The 12,526-nt window shown below is 40.6% G+C and overlaps 1 protein-coding gene across 2 annotated transcripts in view; it reads left to right on the top strand.

Annotated features, from left to right (window-relative positions):
• The window catches only part of PRKD1 (protein kinase D1), a 132,414-nt gene extending 121,060 nt beyond the window's left edge, over nucleotides 1-11,354 (top strand). For both annotated transcript variants that reach the window (XM_072986321.2, XM_072986322.2), the window contains 3 exons: nucleotides 1,426-1,693; nucleotides 8,928-9,013; nucleotides 10,299-11,354. In XM_072986321.2, the coding sequence (XP_072842422.2) occupies nucleotides 1,426-1,693; nucleotides 8,928-9,013; nucleotides 10,299-10,517 (573 nt within the window). In that variant the 3' untranslated portion in view covers nucleotides 10,518-11,354. The remainder of the gene's footprint in view (nucleotides 1-1,425; nucleotides 1,694-8,927; nucleotides 9,014-10,298) is intronic.
• Nucleotides 11,355-12,526: the final 1,172 nt, after the last annotated feature.

Here is a 12,526-nt window from a genome sequence, read left to right as displayed (position 1 = left end):
ACCATTTATGCCTATTCCTTGAGATGCCTGATGAACCATAGTGGCCCCTGTCCTGGTTACCTCTCATTTTGATTGCTGCAGTGTGTTCTATGTCCGGCTGCCTGTGAAGATGGTTTGGTGATGTCAGCTGGTACAAACTGCTGCAGACAGACTGGGGCCAGTTACCAGCATCCCACCCACCCTCACATTACAACAGCTTAATTGGCTGGCAGTTTGTTTCTGGGTCCTGCTCAAAGTGCTAGTCATGACCTTTAAAGTCCTTTATAACTCAGGTCGAGTCTATCTAAAAGATAATGTCCCTATGTATTAAAGAGGTCTTAAGATTGTCAGGGGAGTGCCTTCACTTGGTCCCACCTCTCACAAGCATGGCTGGTGAAGACTTGTGTGATGTTTGCCCCTCGTGGCCCCTGTTTGTCTTCCAAACACAGAGCACATGAAGGCAAACGAAACACCTTTTCCCACGCTGCCACCAGTTGATCACTAAATCAACGTATTTTACTTAGGAAAGATGAAGGTCCATTCAGTTTTCACTTTTTCTTAAAACAGGTTTATTAATTAGAGATGTTTCTTTAATAATTCATAAGTATTTACTTCAGGTTCATCAAGCATCAGTCTTCTATTTAAATCTCACAAGTTACTATTCACTCCTAAAACTAATCAGACCTCAGATCTCCCAACTCTCTCTCTCTCTCTCTCTCTCTCTCTAACTCTGCCTGAACTCTACTCACTCTTCTCCTCTCATGCTGCACCTTTTTAACATCTCTGGTGACCCCCACCTCTCAAGCATATCAGCACAGAACATGAATAATGCATGACTTATTTTGCATAACAAGTTGTGAATGCTACAACTTGAGAGGGGGCATTTTCTGTGGCTACTCCCATATTACGGAACTCACTGTATTGGGAGTGAGTTGACCCTCTTTACCTCCTCTTCTTTGGACAACTGAAGTCCTACCTCTTCAGAGAGGTGTTCAGGCCCTCAGCAGGCAATTGAGGTAGAGAGGTTTAGTGGGCTTTTACAGTTATTAAATGGTGTTATTAATTTATGTATGTTACAGTTTTAGATTTTTAATTAGTAAATTTTAATTATTTGTAAATTTTAAGTATTTTGTGTTCGTCACCAAGAGTCACAACATGGGGAAGAAGGTGGGATAGGAATCAAATTTAAAGTGGAAAGTCTACTATATAAAGGATCATGCTGTATACATATATTGATTATAAAAATTGTACACATTGGTAACACCAAAAATGATATGCAGTTTCTATTTACATTTCAATATGCTAATCAGTTGTTCATATATGTAGGTATAATATGGGTACATCACAGTATTTTTAGACACACACACACACGTATATTTTATTTACATACATATATTCACATTTTGTTTATAATGGGCTTGTGTCATCAACTTTTGTACCAAACAGGTGAAACTTTGTGATTTTGGTTTTGCCCGGATCATTGGAGAGAAATCATTCAGACGTTCAGTTGTGGGTACACCAGCCTATCTTGCTCCTGAAGTTCTGAGAAACAAAGGGTACAATAGATCACTGGATATGTGGTCTGTGGGAGTTATTATCTATGTCAGCCTTAGTGGTACATTTCCTTTCAACGAAGATGAGGACATTCACGATCAAATCCAGAATGCTGCTTTCATGTACCCGCCCAATCCATGGAAGGAAATCTCTCATGAAGGTATTACTTCATAAAATTCTTATATATACACACACATATAAGAAATATACACACACACATATAAGAAAAACCAAAATCTCAATCAAGCTCTGGCTCTCCCCCCTCTCTTTCCCACTCTCCCTCCCTCACACAAACACAAACACACACACACACACACACCCAGCCATTTAACAGTTTGTGATTTATATACTGTAGGGGTGTGTGTGTGTGTGTGTGTGTGTGTGTGAGAGAGAGAGAGAGAGAGAGAGAGAGAGAGAGAGAGAGAGAGTGCATGCACTTGGATGGATGGACATAATACCCTGTCTTTCTGTACTGACTGTCCAAAAAACCAAACCCAATTAAAATGATAAAATCAGATTTTAAACCAGGAAACAAGATAAAAGCAACACCCTGTCATAAGCTAGAAGCCAAAGAATAGGGCTGGAACTAAAGATATGTCCAGCCTGTCAGTACTCCTGGACTGCCCCTGCAAATGACAATAAGTGATGCCTGATGTTTAATTTTTAGAAGGAACATAATGGGGGTAATATTTATGTCCAGTCTTTCTTATGCCATTATTGTACATGCTTATCTTATTATATTTGTCATGCAAACCCTACAGTTTTTGTGTCAATTGGGTTTATCATCATGGAGAATAGCGAAATTGCTGCTTTCTTAGCCAATTTCCTTTGAACTCTGGATGAAAAAAAATTTAAGAAACCCAATTTCATAGATCAAAATCCTGTTCGGAGAAACTGCATGGGGAAGAGGAATTGTGCAAGCAGTCCCCTCTCCCCAGATGTGCCAGAGTGTCTTCTTACATGGTAAGTATGGAACCAGCTGTGCGATGGACATCCTGGTAAAAGAAGACGATTACTTACATAGTTTCTCTTCTCAGCAGGATTTTGGCAATAGGTTGTTCTTGCCATAGTAGTTCTGGTCAGAGGCATTCTTAAGTATACACTTTACCCTTGAATTCTATGGACCTGATCAGCATGGCTTTGGTTATATACAGTTGTTTAAATATTTTTAAACAAATATTTAAATAAATAAAATAAATATTCAATAAACACTGCGCTGCTATTTGTTTCCAGGAAATGGCCTGAGAAAGATGGGTCTTGGGCTTACCAGACACCCCTTTTGTTGGCAGTGCAATGGTGTATGGTTTGATGGCTGTGGCCCAACTGGCCTTCTCTCCTGTCATGGCAGCTCTACGTAGTGGCCAAGGAGAGTGCTGGGCATGTGGGAGGCTGACACGGGTGAGGGGAGTGGTATGTGTGTCAGTCAGCTGTTCATGCTTTGTATTTACATTTGGTGGACATAAGAATTATACATAGTTTGAACTCTAAACAGGGCTCTGATGCTCCTAACCCCGGCATTGTTAAAGGGAGAAGTGTACAGGATATATAAAAAGCTATAGCTGCCGCTACCCCAAAGAAGTTGGCCAGGAGTGGAATCCAACCATGAAGTGCACGTGTGCATTTTCACACATTAACCCTCTCTTCCAGCACTAAAGTAATAGGTATAGGAGTATTGTGATGCTTGGAGGGGACCATAGTTTAGAGTTTTCTAGCTAATGTTTTTCCAAAGAATACCTGAGGACTCCACTGTACTCCACAGTAATGAGATAGCTAACAGCTAATTTTTCTTCTTCTTATTTTTAAAACAGTTTTGGGAACATCCCAAATTTAATCCTTCCTTCCTCAACTTGGTTTTACTGAAAATTATTCCTCCTCTTGGGTGCAGCTGCAATTTTTAGTGGGGGGGGGGGGTTATAGCAATTCATTTGTTTCATGTGAGCACATGTTTCTATATGCACACATGCAAATACATCTGCTATTTTTAGGAAAATAGGTTGGAAAATGGAGGGATTAAACATTTCCTCTATTTCAATGCACGGTAGGCTTCCAAATAAAATTGGATGCACACAGATATTTTTTAAAAATTAAGAAAAAATAGACATAGCAGCTAACTTCATCTTTAAGGAAGCTAATGTGTACCGGAGACACGAGTACATCAAAACACCAAAATTTACTTCATTTCTTGTTCTGCAGCTGCCGTCAGTAAAAGTTATACCTAATTCTACATGGAGCTCTGCTATATATGTAGACATGCATATGTCTCCTCATCAAGATGATTATTTTTATGATCTTGGAATATCCCTGCTTCTTTGCTATTTAGAGAAAAGTAATGATGCGACTAATTGTGGTGGTAGCAGGTGGAAAATAAATTATTGCCAGAGAGGGAACATGTGAAAAATGCACACTGAGGTCAATTCATTTGATTGCTGCCTTGCATTTCAAAGCCAGAGCTTCTGTTTCACCTCTCTAATGTATGGCAATATTTCTCATTATAATGTGGAGGACGTCTGATTGTCAATAGAAGGAACTGCATGCTGGTGTCAAGGCTTTGGCCTGTTCTCATTATATTGAAAAGCAATATTCTGCTCAAGACTATTCTACCCCATCCACGTCCTCTTCCTCATAATTTATATTGTACTTTGCACCAGAGTGCATTCCAATAAAATCAATTAATGTACTGTACAAACATGCAACATAGCATTTAACCACATTAATATTATCTAAGCCAGCTACTAACAAACCAGTTTAAAACTCCAATGAAAAATACACTGGTCGCTCACCTCTCCTACACCTGACACCTGCGACTTCTAGTTGAACAAATAGGGCTTCAGATCTCATGTAAATTTGTACAACTCTGGTTCTATATAAAGGTCCTGGGGGAGAGAATGACATAGCTTTGGCGCCAAGTGGGAAAATACCCGAAGCCTGGACAAAGAGAATACTACTCATTTCCTGAGTCAGACAAGGGCAAGCAGGACAAATAGCTCTCTCCTGTCAAACATAAGGGGCTAATTGCTCAAAAGCAATACAAGTTGCCATTCCGAAATCAGCTGCTGATTCATCCACTGAGCTGATCACTAAATTGTCATTAACCAATCTAAAAATGTGAACCCAGTTTATGAGAATTTCAGGGGCTATAAATATATGGCTTTAGGTAACAATTAGGTAAAGGTAAAGGTTCCCCTTGACATTTAGTCCAGTCTTGTCCAACTCTAGGGCATGGTGCTCATCCTCGTTTCCAAGCCATAGAGCCGACATTTGTCCAAAGACAGTTTCCGTTGTCACGTGGCCAGCGCGACTAGACACGGAACGCCGTTACCTTCCCACTGTGGTGGTACCTATTTATCTACTCACATTTTTACATGCTTTGGAACTGCTATGTTGGCAGGAGTTGGGACAAGTGATGGGAGCTCACTCCGTTGCATGGATTTGATCTTATGATGGCTGGTCTTCTGGCCTTGCAGCACAGAGGTTTCTGCGGTTTAACCCACAGCGCCACCATGTCCCTTAGTACGTAGCACTTAGTCGTGCTTTAATAGATAAATGTATGGCCATGCTGCCTGTTGAAATTTGGGTAAGGTAAAGGTAAAGGTTCCCCTTGACTTTTTTAGTCAGTCGTGCAGCACAGAGGTTTCTGTGGTTTAGCCCGCAGCGCCACCACGTCCCATGAAATTTGGGAGCTGTAGCCAAAAACCACAAATCTGCCCATCTGTAACACCAAGCAGCCTCACATGTATTTAGAAGCTAGAATAAGAGATGAGCAAAAGAAATAAAAGTCAGATTGAACAAATAGGTAGAAGCATTAAACTGTGACAGAGGAGCACACCTGTTTCCATTCTTGAATGCCCTTTGCATATTTTAGTATGCCCTAAGGTATGTGTGTGAAGGTATTAGTCTCTCCAGCTGCAGCCCACCAGCCAACCCTTCAGTTTCAGTAGTTTTCCTGATAGGAGAGACCACCCCAGGGAAGCTCATTGGCAGAAATCCGCTGGACAGAACTCACAGGTATCAGGAGGTTTCCTTCTGAGAGGTTGGCTTTTCCACCAATACAAATCCAGGTAGAATTCACAGAGATTTTTCAAGCAGAAGATGGAGATGTAGCCTCATATGGTTGGCAGAGACCAAAAGCTTCATTATGGCTGGTGAGTGACATCTCTCAAGACCTGGATAGTGATGTGCAGTAACACACATTTGGATCCAGTTCATAACCTTGGAAACTGCTTGGAAAAGGGGGAAGTGTATGGTGTAGACTTGGCCAGACTGGAAAAAAATTGTAATTGAAAAACAAACACCCCACACTTAAATAAATGCACCTTATCCTTGAGTCCCAAGGAAGAAGATGCAGGTAAGCTTGATGAGGTAGCTTTCACACCATTGTGGGATGATCAAGAAGGCTGCTCTAGGCATTCTCCTTTTTTTGAGCATGATGTTCTCTTCCCATTAGAACAGCCACCTATCAGAGGACAAAGGGGTGTATGCAGGACCGTCTTGCTCCCACCATGTCACCAGCAGGTACATGCCCAGGAGATTACTATAAAGCCAATAGAAAGAACATGTCAGGTTCTTCTCTGTTTTCTCCACTTAGCTGACGACTGTCTAGTTCATCTTGTAGTTGGTGGATATCACATTAATGTGGCCAATTACAGTGGACCTTCTGCTTGGGCACCAGCTAAGAGGTGGAGTGGTGCACAGTTTTCTTGTGAAAGGTCATCTTTCACTAGCCCTCACCCACATGGGCCTCTGACAGGCATGTCAGTCTTTGGTAGAGAAGTTAAGGAAGGATGCATGGAGACGAGAGCCAAAGAATTTGTCTTGTGCAATGCATTAATAGGCTGAAAATTTTGCCAACACAAAATCTAAAAGACTTGTGGGAGGCAGAGGAGGCTGCAATCAAAGTGATGATAAGGGAAAAGACTAGCCTGGACTAGACTTGCACATGTAATATCCACCAACTATAAGATGATTGGCCTTCATTCTCAAGAATGGAGGAAGAGGGTAAACCCACAGTTCATTGCACTTCAAAATTGTGTTGTGCAACACACGGATAGGCTGATCAATTCAGAGTCTGCAGCGGACTGAAGGATGCTGTCACATACAAGACCTGCACGACAGCCACAGTTCTGTAGATCAGAGGCAGCAGCATTAGCCAGGTGGATAGTGCCCTAGAAATAAAAGGCTATCTGGGTCACTACCATAGAAAAGACACTTTGATTTGGGAGAGGATCCCAGCAGTGCAGACAAGGAATGATCAGAGAGATGTTGGTGAAGGAACAGGTTCATCAACATTACAAAATACAAGGACTTGCCATATTGGTGTGTCAATTATGCTTCCTCCATTGCCAGCAAGTTTCGAGAAGTCAGAAGTGCACAACTAGAAGGGATTTTTAATTATACAAAACATTCAAATATGAGAGCAACTGAAGCTTATAGCTCATCACCCAAAAGAACTCTCAGTTAGGAATTGCCTCGTCAACATTTCCAAAGTACACTTTCCATTTCCATAGCAGTCTGTCTGTAATCATCCCACCATCTCCTAAGTTCTTGCATAGTGCTTAGCAGGAACTTTGAGCATGCAACATCAAAGGCCATTGTAGAGAGAACCCACAGAAGCCTTTTGTTAGGAACATCCAGACAGTTTTTCCCAAAGGGACAAGCAAGGTTGATAAAGCTGTTGCCGCAAGGCCAGGTGAAACTTTGGATGACAAATGACTGAAGAAAGCTATGTGAGTGTTACCATGCCAGGCTGAGGTGCCAGGGCACTGACTTCCTAAAGGAGCAAAAAAGACTAGCACTCTGTCTAGACTCTGTCACTAAGGCCTGGTAAAGTAGTAGGAGGTAGATGCTTGGAGGCAAGTAAGATACTGTGAAACTGGACTGGTTGAGGTGAGCATGAGAAACATACAGGAGGCTTCCTTTAGGTAAGCAGGACACAGTTCTGGCCCTGACATTACAAAGCAATATCAGGATATAGTCAGAACAGAGCAGGAAGGAAGCAGATAGGTAGATGTTGAGAAGGACACTAGTTGGTTATGGTTGGAGTCAGAGACACACAAAAGAACCCTCCTAGTTGATGGCTGTATCCATCCAAGTTGCTCCAGTGGAGTGAATGGACCAAGAAGGCTTGAGAAGGCTGGCTTGATACAGTCAGTGAAACATAGGTTTTTAGTTCTGTCTACAGGTACCCTTCTGGTCATGGTTCAAAGGCCAGCAGGCAGTGAAATTTGCATCACCACAAAAAAGAAGACAGAGCAACAGAGAAAGAAAAGAAAAGACAAGCACATTAATTGTGACCTGAACACTCGAAGCTCATAGAAGAGAAACACAAAAATTCATCCACACACACGCTCAGCTTTAGTACAAACTGGAAAGAGAAAGGTGGGGAAATCTAGAGCACAAATCTAGTTAGCAATGAAAACAACTATATTTCATTTTGTATTGTGGCTAAAAAGGGACGTGGTGGCGCTGTGAGCTAAACCGCAGAAGCCTGTGCTGCAGAGTCAGAAGACCAAGCAGTCATAAGATCGAATCCACGCGACGGAGTGAGCTCCCGTCGCCTGTCCCAGCTCCCGCCAACCTAGCGGTTCGAAAGCATGCAAATGCGAGTAGATAAATAGGTACCATCTCGGTGGGAAGGTAAACAGCGTTCCGTGTCTAAATCACACTGGCCATGTGATCATGGAAAGATTGTTTTCGGACAAACGCTGGCTCTATGGCTTGAAGAGCGGGATGAGCGCCGCCCCCTAGAGTCGGACACGACTGGACAAAAATTGTCAAGGGGAACCTTTACCTTTACCTATTGTGGCTAAGCCAAACAAGTATATGTTGCATGCCATGACCTCAAACTCAGCTCTCTTTGTCTTTCATTATAAAATCTTTGTTTTCTAAACTATTTGTTTGTGGATGATTTTTTCCAAAAAAAACCCACAAACCTTCATAAATCAATTCTATCCCAGATGAGGTTTTAAAATATATATCTTTTCTTATTCCTGCTTTCTAAACTGTTTACTATCAATTGACAAATTCTAATTTAAAAATTTGTTTTAATCCAACTAAAAGCAGCTTCTCACATAGCGGGGAATGACCAGTGAAAAGCAGAATTGCAGCTGCATACGAGATATTACAGAACAAGGAGCATGACCTTTACGTTATTAGATGTTGAGTATATTAGATTTTGTTTTAAAGGGAATGAGAAAAAGAGAGTGAGAGAGAGAATGTGCACATAGGTGTGGCTAGTAACTTAATGAAAATTCTAAAAAATACAAGTTATGTCAACTGATTAATTCAATTCTATCATGCAGCTTCATTTTTGTTATTGTATCTGTCCTGTTACTGTATGGTATTCAAACAGGTATTTGAGAGTGATGTCTTCTGAAATTAGTGTTTTTTTTTCCTAGCTATTGATCTCATAAATAATTTGTTGCAAGTGAAAATGAGAAAGCGGTACAGTGTGGATAAGACATTAAGCCACCCATGGCTACAGGTAATGGTGTAAATTTAATACCTTTCACCTTCAGTGTATTTCTAGTTAGATATCAACTGCAAGCAATATTTTTTATAACTGCCACTCCAAATGTAAGTAGAATGATGTGTACAACAATAAGCTAAGTTTATATGGTACAGTCCTTATGTCGGAGCTGCTGAAAAGTAGGCCCATATGATGGGCTCCCAGAAGCCAGGTGTATATTTGAATGTCCTTATGGCATACATCTGTTAATGAGCATCGTCATGGTAGTAGAGTCCGTAGCACATTAGTGTGCATGTGCTTTGCATGCAGAAGGGTCAAATCCCAGCATCCTCCAGATAGGCTGAGATGAACTCCTACTGGAAATCCTAGAAAGATCCTGATGGCCAAAGGTACATTATACCAAGCTAGTTGGACTAATGGTCTACATAAGGAAGCTTCTCACAATTTCAAGGGGGTTCCAGGATGCTTGGTTTTGTACTAGCATGGAGGCAACCTGTAGAATGGCAAGAGTTCACTCAGAAAGGAAGTATTCCTTTGTTACACTGAATTAAAATTGTGGAGCTCCGTTCCTACAGAGGTCTTGACTGGTTCTTTCACTCTTAAGTTTAGAGCAATAGTTCTCGACCTTGGGTAACCCAGGTGTTCTTGGATTGCAACTCTCTGAAAGCCCAGCCAGAACAGCCAATTGTGAAGGCTTCTGAGAGTTAGAGTCCAGGAATACTTGGGTAACCCAAGGTTGGGAACCACTGAATTAGAGGAACTTTTAAGATGATGACAATGGTAGTTATTAACAATGGTTAAGTTTCATTTCTGATCTGTAAGGTATTTATTTATGTCCTTGTTGAATAAGCTTTAGTATCTACAGACCATTTGTTTTTGGTTCTATTGTATTCTAAACTTGTTTTTAATTGCTGTTCCTCTTTATTCTATTAGGGTGTCTTGCATTTTACTAATTTATTATTTTAACTCAGCCCATCATCAGTCTTTGAGGCTTTTAAAAGGAATGGTATGGCAAATATATTTTGAGTAAACAAATAAGGCATTTGAAGGAGAGAACGTGAAATTCAAATCTAGTTCTACAGCTGTTTGGCGGTATTTTCTTGTAAAAATAAGTGTCTTGATGTATTTTCAAATATCACTTGTATGAGCTGTTAGGCAAAAATTTGTAGAAACCCTTAGCTTTGAAAAATAGCATGTATGCTATCTTTGGAAAATAGAAATATGGGTATTTGCCATATTGTCTCAAACGTTCACAGTTTTCAAATGTCAGTGCAATGGATTATTTTTTTCCTCCTGACAGGATTACCAAACCTGGCTAGATTTGCGAGAGCTGGAATGTAAAATAGGAGAACGTTACATCACCCACGAAAGCGATGATTCGCGGTGGGAACAGTATGCAGGAGAAAATGGTTTGCAGTATCCAGCACACCTTATCAGTCCAAGCGTGAACCGCAGTGAAAATCCTGAGCCAGAAGAAGCAGAGTTGAAAGCCCTCAGTGAGCGTGTCAGCATCCTTTAAATTGCAGCCCTTGTAATCTGTCAAAACACTGTGGAACTAATAAATACATACGGTCATGTTTAACATTTGCTTTGCAGAACTGCCATTATTTTCTGTCAGATGGGAACAAAGCTGTTACACTGTTACCACCATTGATATATGGGAGTTGCCAAGACAAATCAACAGAAGCATTTTTTTTAAAAAAAAAAAAAGGAAAGAAAAAGAAAATATTTTCCATGAGCAACTGTGTTACATTAACAAAAAGTTCCCAGAAACACTTGGTGTGTTGTGGGCGATACCTGTTGTAAGCTGAGCATTTGAACCTGTTTCAACTGTGCCTTTTTCAGACAAGTGTTTCCTCTTACTCAAGCCTCCTTGTGTAGGACAAAGCATCTCCAGGCAGATCTCTGGCTTTGTGTGGCACCTTTCATTAGCCTTGTAATAGTTTGCAAACTCTTGAAGAGTAGATTACTACTGCTGTTCTGTGAACAACTTTAACATTTTCAATAAAGTTTAGGATTTCTGTCTTTGGTTTTGCTTTGGTACAATATGTTGAGAGACTAATGCAAACATGCCTGGGGGGGGAAATTGGGAGGGGGGATTAAAACACATAATTGTATAGTTTCAGACTAGATGCCCCATCTTGATGGGCATTTTTACTAATGCACTCATCCAGTCATGTTGCCTGGTCCTGGAAGATGCATCTTTTAAAAACCTAAATGCCTTAGGAATGTAAATTGCAGTCTGTATTGGTAGTTTATTTCCTTGTTTTACAATATCCTGCTGTAACGTACATTCAGGAGCTAAACAACATGCTGCCTAGGTATGTTTTGAATAAAACTATGCTGAAAGTACAAATTTTGCTGTTGATTTTCTTTGCCATTCTGAAGAATTGCCTAATTGTGAGTCTACAGCTTCTGTCAGGTACTTAATGCCACATGGTATAGTGATTCTGTGGAAAATTTGAAGTCCTCATATCATTAACATCAACTCTGTAGGAAAAAACAGAGTATGACAACTTGACTATCAACTTGAAGGACCGCCTCCTTCCACATGAGCCTACCCGGCAGTTAAGATCTAGCCAGGGGCCCTTTTGAAAGAGCCATCCCTCAAGGAGGTAAGAGGGATGGCTTGTAGACAAAGGGCCTTCTCGGCAGCTGCCCCCAGATTATGGAACACCCTCCCGACTGAAATTCGTCTGGCGCCGACACTGATGATATTTCGGCGCCAGGTCAAAACCTTCCTGTTCCAGAAGGCTTTTAATTGAAATAACATTAACTATGGGTCTTGATGGTGGCAATTTTAATTGTATTTTAATCGTATTTTAATTGTATCTTAATCATTTTATATTTTATTGTATTGAATTTTAATTGTTGTAAGCCGCCCAGAGACCTTTGGGTAGAGTGGGCGGCATATAAATTAAATAATTAAATAATTAAATAAATAAATGCCAGCTTTGAGGTTGCAATCATATGCATACATAACTAAATCAAGGAGTCCACTTTTGCCATACAGCTTAATACTTTACTTTGCTTACCAGACTTAAAAAAATGTTATTGTGGCATGGGTATACCTGATGAATCACCTTTAGCCACAAAATATATTTAAGACAGATGGAGATGGGATTTTTTTAAAGACTCAGATTATATTTTATGAATAAACTCAAATTGCTACTTTCAAATAAAAAATGAGGACCTTAGGGAGTTGACTGTCATTCTCTTGCTCATCTGGCATGGTATGGTCAGCATCAACAAGGGTTCTAGGCATGTTTCTTTCCTAAACCTACCTAGATATATTGGGAGAATAGAACTGGGATTTAACGTATGCAGACCCACATTTCCTGCTCTGAAAAATAGTAATAGATCTGAGTGTTGGCATAATGAGACTAAACCCCAGCATTCTAGGTGGTTTCATGTGTTTGTTTAAAAAATATGGAGGGCCACATGGGAAGCCCATAAAATCTCCTTAGTCAGTGACCATGGACTGAACAATAGCTTCCAGCAGGACTTTCTGGAGTAGAACCACTGGAA

The sequence above is a fragment of the Pogona vitticeps genome, chromosome 1, assembly GCF_051106095.1.
Source record: "Pogona vitticeps strain Pit_001003342236 chromosome 1, PviZW2.1, whole genome shotgun sequence".
In the NCBI taxonomy this organism is placed as follows: Eukaryota; Metazoa; Chordata; class Lepidosauria; order Squamata; family Agamidae; genus Pogona; species Pogona vitticeps.
This window is presented reverse-complemented; position numbering and strand designations above follow the sequence as displayed.